This window comes from Arachis stenosperma, chromosome 2 (assembly GCF_014773155.1).
Source record: "Arachis stenosperma cultivar V10309 chromosome 2, arast.V10309.gnm1.PFL2, whole genome shotgun sequence".
Classification (NCBI taxonomy): Eukaryota; Viridiplantae; Streptophyta; class Magnoliopsida; order Fabales; family Fabaceae; genus Arachis; species Arachis stenosperma.
In genome coordinates this window covers 15,526,856-15,534,905 of record NC_080378.1, presented here as the reverse complement: position 1 = coordinate 15,534,905, position 8,050 = coordinate 15,526,856, and the positions used below count along the sequence as shown (strand labels likewise).

The window sequence follows — 8,050 nt, the reverse complement described above, 5'->3', positions numbered from 1 at the left end:
TTTTATTATAAAAAAATTAATATTTTAATATTTTTTAAAAAAATCATTGCCTCTTATTATTTTAGTTAATTAATAATTATTAATTAAAAATAAAATAAAAATTTAAGTACAATTAATTTCATACAAAATTAATAATTTAAAATTATTAAATAATAATTTAATTAAATCTGTTAAATTATTTAACCGATATCTTTATCTAAAAATAATTGGTTTCTTGTTAACTCGGCAGGGATTTCAATTCACAGTCAATTCATTCAAGAGGTTTCCACTCTACGCTTTTTCATTTGGCGGTGCTTCAAGAACCCATTTCCACCTCCTCCTCCTCCTTCTTCTTCTTCTTCTTCTTGATTTTCTAAATCAATTCGTTTCTTCAATTGTGTATCTTCCATCTTCTTCAAGAAATGTATCGCCAGAACGTAAAGAATCTGCTCCGCAACATCTGTTAGTTCTTTTTCCTTCTTCTGCTTCTCATTCTTTTTAATTTTTCTAGCTCACTTTTTTTCTTTGAAAAATTATTTCTATCCTTCACTTCAATGCTGCATGTGATAGAGTTTTCCGGAATAGGCCACAACTTGTTTTTGTTTGCACAAGAACAGCATTCTTTGTTTCCATTATAGAGTTGCTATGAAGGAATTATAGGTTTCTCTTTCGCACCTTTTACATGCTCTGGAACTTAAAAGATTCAGCAGTGTAATTGTTTTTGGATATTTGTGATGAATTATTTGGTGGATAAATGAAAAACCATAAGTGGAATGATTCAAAGGGATTCAGATTTTTAATGTTTTAGTGATGTGAACATGATTTATGACTAGATACCTATATAACGCTGAAATGTTCATAGTTAAGACAAAATGTGGGCAGGGGCGGGGGGAATTCTACCATTTTAGATTCTCAAAATTAGGTATGGTTTGTTAAATTATGCAATTTTTGTTCATTTTTACATTATGTGAATACAAATGTCAATCCTCTATGTTAGGTTATAGAAATCTTGTCATATTAACGTATCACGTCATCAGTTATGATAGTTTAATCCACACCTATGACATAGTTTGCCAATTCTTGTGAGATGATCTTTGATTCATTTACATAGTCAGTTTGGTTAAGGGATTCATGCAGTAATGTGCTACACTCTTACCAAAATGTTCTTGAAGAACTGATACCAAGAAATATCTTCCTTCGTTTGTCTGTGTCTGTTAATTTATTAATTTGTCATACAATGTGCAGATTCTGCCAAACTTCTTTTCAGTAAAGAAGAGCCGCGTTGGAACTATATGCATAGCGTTTTTTACCAGCTTCAGTTACAACGGCCAAGATCAGATAAGGTAGAAGAAGATAAGCTAAAAGAAGGGAAACAAGCGCGGAAGACTTGTTTCAAATCTGAAGTTAAGAAGAAGAAGGAAGATAACAGTTACAAAGTTAGAAAAGACAGTTCTGATGACGAAGATCCCCCAGATAATAATAAGTGGAAATTGGAGCTAGCTTGGCTCACAAAGGCTATAGAACCAGCTGTGCAATTTTGTAAATGGGCTATGCCAACAGGTATGTTAACTTTGAGAGATATTCCGTAAACATTGTTGGTATCTTTCAGTCTAATGATTTGTCTGTAAAAAGGTATGACTTAGTTAAATGATGTGTTATATAATTTCTTAATATCTTAACTATTTGTTCTGAAAAATGAAAATGATCACACATTTTATGAGTGTAGGAAAGACAATCCGATGTTACAGTTTTCATTAAAGTAATGCAATGCTGAATTGATTTTACATATTGCAGTAAATGGAACTGGAAACAAACCCCCACCAAGCAAACGATCCCTTATGGAAATCATTGCCTGCATTAAACAAAGCAAGCTTGGAATCCAGGATTGGAGTTTGAGTGACCTTACGATTGGCTTGTATCTGATCTATCTTCGTCAAGCTTCTGCACATCCACTTGATGATATCAAAGGCATCGAGATATCATCAGAATCAACAGTTAAGCCGAAACTGTATTTTAGAGGCAGAAGTACATACAAGATCATGTGATATTATAAGATACTTATATGCTTTTATACTGTTATTGTTAACATAAGGCTAGAAATGATTGTGATTCACTGCCTCATCCATTCTTATTAAGATAATATTATTGAATTTCAGGTTCAAGATCTCATCTATTATCTTGAATTGGCTAAAAGTGCTTATAAGGACAGTCCTGCTGCTCTTGCAAGGAACAGCATGCTCCGAGAAAGGAATATCATAAAATTCATTAGAAATTCCAGCGTAATGACACCTAGCTATTATATAGGGGTTGATCCTCGTAAAAGGCTTGTAATTTTAGGTATCCGTGGCACACAAACTGTATATGACCTTATCACTGACATTCTTTCCTCAAGTGATCGGGAAGTCACTTTTGAGGGCTTTTCAACCCACTTTGGCACTGCTGAATCTGCTCGTTGGTTTCTTCATCATGAAATTGACGTCATAAGAAAATGTTTGGAGAAACATCAGGTGGGATTGATGTTAAATTCCTATTTTGGTTTCCATTTCTTAGTTTATTGTTATTATTCATGCTATAAAGTGTGACTAACTCATTAACAGGGATTTAGGTTACGACTTGTCGGTCATTCTCTAGGAGGTGCTATAGCTTCTTTATTAGCAATAATGATCCACAGAAAATCATCGAAGGAGCTGGGTTTTAGTCCTGATATTGTATCTGCTGTTGGATATGGAACTCCACCTTGTGTCTCCAAAGAACTTGCTGAAATCTGCTCTGGCTTTGTTACGACAGTCGTGATGCAGGTGTGTGATTGCATTTTATAGCGTCTGTTACAATATTTTGTCTGCACAAAAGTAATTATGTTTACACAACTCCTGCTGATGAATCACATTCTTTTACCAAGTTTTGTTCGTCTTTATCTGTTGTGTTTTCATTGTTAGTGGATATTTACAGGACTTCTTGTTTGTGGATACTTACAGGATGATATTATACCTAGATTGAGTGTAGGTGCCTTATCAAGGCTTCGAAATGAAATCCTTCAAACTGATTGGTGAGTAACATTTAGTTTATAGCCTTCAAGGAATTGGACATACAGGAAACTAAGGAAGGCACTCAGAACAATTGTAATTTCGGTCAATAAAATGTTTTAATGAAAGATTCTCTTTTTTTCTTTATATTTGTTTGGAAGTTACCTAACAAAAGATTTAATTGAATTGCATTTTCTTCAGGATGAGTGTAGCTGAGAAAGAAGATTGGAGAAGCGTCATAGATTTAGTTGCAAATGCCAAGCAGGTTGTCTACTCGGTGCAAGATGTAGCTAACAAACTTGCTGACTATGCAAATTTCAGGCGAATCAGAAGTTCAGGTTATTGAGATTTTTCAGTGCTGGTTCAAAACTTTGTTTTATTTGTTTCTCATTTTATGATACCAACATCTTAAACCTATCTGCCTTTCCAATAACATCAAAGCATTTGGTGCTGTTGGTGGCTTTCTTTATTTATAATCAATGTTCTCTGAAAATAAATCAGAATTGAAAAAAAGAAAGGATAGTGGCACATTACCATACTAATCTTGTACCATTAACATTCATCCTAATATGTTGTCATTTCTTTGGATGGTCATGGTAGTTTTATTAACGAGTTAGGACATGTACCATGGCAAAATTTTAACTTAGTTTCTTCCTTATACCTCTTCTGGAAATACAATTTTAATCCCCTGAAATTTATATTTTATCCCGTTTTCCATGTCCTATCATCCTAGTTTGTCGCCCTAACATGTAATTGATTATGTCAAGAACTAATTCAACTTCTTATAGTCAATGAAAATTTATGTGCATGCAATATCCAAGAAGAAAAGGAAGAATGCTTAGCCATGAATACTTGACTTCTTTAAACTAAAACAAAAAATGTTATTGGTACTAGATATTGCATCAAAATCACACATGAAAAAAGAAGAGGAAGAAATTATACATTAAAATTGTTCTTGGTTTTTTAATATTTACTTGCACTCTCTAATTGCCTTTGTTGCATAATACTTAAACGCGCTGCTTTATTCTGTGTCAACAGCTGGTCCTAAGAAGTTGCCGGTTACTAAAGTGGTGCCTTCACCCCGAAAATCTGCAAAGGAAAATTCAGCTGTCACGAAAGTCAAGGAAACTAAGCCTGTGTTACCTGAGGAATTGTTTATACCTGGTTCTGTTTACTATTTGCGGAGGAACTTGGAGTCCAAAAAGGGTACTGATTTCTTCACACTCTTCAAGAGGCAACCTGGTGAGCATTTCCAGAAGATAATTCTTTCAGGAAATTTGATAACTGATCACAAATGCGATAGCCACTACTATGCCTTAAGAGATGTTCTTAAAGGTTTGCCATGGAGCAGAGAGGAAGGTATTTTTAGATAATAGATCATACAGATGTATTCATTAATTTCTTTCAAATTTTTTTTCCCTTTCTTGATGCCATTTAATTGGAATAGAAGTGTACATTGTATAACTAGGTTTTCTGCACTCAGGGTGTACATTGTATAGCTCTGTAGTGAAAGTATGGTAGATTACAACTTAGAATGTATAAGAACAAGAATAATAATGGATAGTGTTTCCATACTCAGAATAAACTTTAGGTTCAATTTTTGCAGTGTTTGTTTACTTGATTTGAGGGTCAATATGTTTGGTGGTTCTGTTTTGAATTTTCAAATGTTGATTATTGAAACTTGTGATTTTGAATTAGGTGTCTTTGAATTTCTTCATCCTTTTCTTGATATCTGGCTGTTTATCAGCATGTGTATTTCATTGTTATTTCTTTAGCAAACTAGAGAGAAAAAATAAGGGCCATTTTCTCACTAGATATGATGGATCGGCTATATTAATCAAACGATGTTTTGAGCTAACTAAATACTCAAATCTAAGTCATTCTTAATGATATTGCCTATGTGGTTGTGGGGAATTTGATTTAAGATTGCACAAAAGGTTTATGAAAAGTTTGATCAAAATTCTAAACCTTAAACCCTTAATCGGAATAGATTTTCAACCGAAGCAAGTCAATCTTGGTTTTTCTTAGATTGAATGATCAATTTGATCATGTCATGGGGTAAACAGAATTGTATTAATTAATTGACTTTCCTAACCCAGAATGATTAAAGAGCCTTCTTTTGATGTGGTTTGGGATGTCCAATGCACAAATACATTCATCTTCATCTTTTCAAATAATTGTGATTATGTCTTGTAGCTATTTGTCGTGCAATACTTTGCACATATGCTTCACTTTTATGTCTTGTAGGTATTATGTCTTTTTATTCGAACATCAAATTAGAGCACTAATAGAAAGTGGTAAGAGTAGGGGGACATGGGTGCTATTATATAATAGTGTCATATATTTACTAATATTACAAATTCTGAAAATGTTTTAACTTCTCTAATGTTTAGAAAATCACTTTCGAAACCTCCCAAAATAGAAATTCTATCAAAATATCAACTTGATCAACTTCTGTCAAACTTAGGAATTTCATAAGTTTTTTCAAGACTTAATTAAGGGATTTTTCAAAAGATTATTATTATTATTATTATTATTATTATTATTATTATTATTATTATTATTATTATGTAAAGAATTATTAAATTAGGAAAAATTTTGGTCAGATTTGTTTTGACATTATTATCCCGTTATTATATATGTCCCGGCCTAATCATGGAAGCATAAATAAAGCAACGGATAAGTGCATCCTCTGATAAACGTTATGTGTAATCTTTTTGTTCCTACATTTAATTTTAATAAGAAAAATCCACATTTTAGCAAGGGGACCATCCTATATGCTTCATCATTTTTTTTTTGTAGCCTTTTCATTTTGTTTTCTTTTCCCCCTTAATCTCATATTATATGTTTATTAAAATTTTGGATGTATTTGTAGCCGGTGCCACACCATATCTAGGGTAAAAATGCATAAATGTTTTTATTCATTTGTTTAAGTGATCATCATCAAAAGCTTGCTCTATATGGTAACAATTAAAACATGTGTTACATTGCATTGGACACTTAAACAAACAAATTGTGTTTTGTTTTTTTTATGATAGATCATGATACTTGGTCCCAAACCTATGCTATATATAGCTTGATATATATTATCATCATGTGACTACCATAAGTGGTTGAGTTGTGATTCATGGATTTGTAATTGATTATTTAAACATTATAAACTTTCCAAGTATTTATTAGAAAAATACAATGTTCTAAAAACTCAACTGATTATTAAACCGAATGAATAAACATTTCAAAGATTTTAAAGGTTCAAGAGTTTTAATTGGGGATATATATATATATATATATATATATATATATATATATATATATATATATATATATTCATTTAGGAATGGATTTTTAAAATTAATTTTTAACAGATTTTTTAAGGTCTTTTATTGATTTTGTAGATTCTTTGATCGGTTTTTTTGCAATTGATTTTTTGTCTAAATCAAATTAATGAGATGACCGATTCTCGATTAACTTTGAATTGACTGGTGTGTTTCTATTTCCAGAACAATGAAAAAATATATATTCTATAACATTGTCATCGAGATCATTCTTCCTAGACTATGTACTTTTGAACAATCTTAAATTATTACTCAAAATATGACGGTGTACCTTTAATTTATATTAATCTTCTGAAAATGTAGGATTAAAGTTAGTTTGAATAAATAATTTAATTAAAATTTTAAAATATAAAGATTTATATTAAAAGTAGTTAATAAATAAATTATTTTGTGTTTAGTTTTTAAGTTATAGAATTACTTATTTAAAAAAAAAAGTGATAAAAAAATTTTTATTATAATTTTTTTTAACTTTTTTATAAGCATTTTAAATAACTTTTGAAAAGTCACAAGTTAATTTTAAAAACATTAATATTATGACTTTTCATAAATTAAAAGTTAAAAAAATTATTTCTAAACTTTTCCAAACAATGGCTAAACAATTTCTCCAAATATTGGTGTACTTTATTTATATTCATCCTTTGTGTCATTATTTTTAGAACAAACAACAAATAGGTCTTTGATTTTTTATCTCAAAGACAAATAAATTTTCGACTAATTAAAAATATAAAAACGTCTCTCAATTTTTAAAATGCGAAACATTTAAGTCTTTTCGAGAGACTAATTTATCCTTATATATTTTGTATAAAAAAATTTAAATGTCTCATATTTTAAAAGATCAGAGACGTTTTTATATTTTTAATTAATAAAAAATTTATGTCTTTAAATTAAAAAATTAAACATCTATTTATCTTTTTTCTCTTATTTTTAGATATCAATCGGCCGGACATGCCATTTAAGGAAAACAAATTAGGCATAAGTTACAACTATTATTCTGAAAGTAGAGATACCCGTTCTATCAGCTTCAAATTTAAAACTAACGAAAGAAAATTAGGAACAATAAAATATAAATTAACTAAAGTAATAAACCTGATGGTGCGTGGTTGCATTAGCCACCCTATCCATATAACTGTTGCTCTTCCAATAAGTATGAGTAAGCTAAATGCGCCAATCTTTTGTTAGGAGTAGGGGGTGACAAATAGGTTGAAATTTATCGGATTGACTTAGATAATTTATTAAAAAGTCCTCTTAATTCGTATTGTCTAATTTATGAGTTTTGGCGGATTTTGGTGGGGTGGAATTTTTCGGCGGATCAAATATATTTTAATCAGGACCATTTTTTATAAATTTCTATAATGTTGATCTATAAGAGGATGAAGATGATAATTGAAGATATTATAAGTTATATTTTGTATTATATTTTATATTTGATTGATTATAAATTTAAAGATGTTTAATGATATGTTTTGGATAATGTTTGTTTTGCTTTTAACAATGTTAGTTTTTATTATTTTGTTTAAAAAACTTGGTTTATGATTATATTTATTACATATTTATAATTATAAAGACTTTAATGTTTGTAAATTTAGAAATTATAAATATATTAAAATGGTTGTAAAATTATATATGCTGTTTAATATTTAATAGTTTATAAATAAAAAAAAGATTTGGCAGATTTGGCCAACCAGTCTGCCGTTAGGCAGAGTGAAAGAGGAA

General features: G+C 30.0%; 1 protein-coding gene across 1 annotated transcript; it reads left to right on the top strand.

The window, feature by feature from the left end:
• Window positions 1-231: 231 nt before the first annotated feature.
• LOC130961624 (uncharacterized) lies at window positions 232-4,406 on the top strand. The gene is made up of 8 exons (XM_057887593.1): window positions 232-441; window positions 1,225-1,539; window positions 1,774-1,973; window positions 2,136-2,486; window positions 2,577-2,777; window positions 2,955-3,025; window positions 3,204-3,340; window positions 4,041-4,406. The coding sequence occupies exons 1-8, from the start codon at window positions 402-404 to the stop codon at window positions 4,373-4,375; spliced, it is 1,650 nt and encodes a 549-aa protein (XP_057743576.1). The 5' UTR covers window positions 232-401; the 3' UTR covers window positions 4,376-4,406.
• Window positions 4,407-8,050: the final 3,644 nt, after the last annotated feature.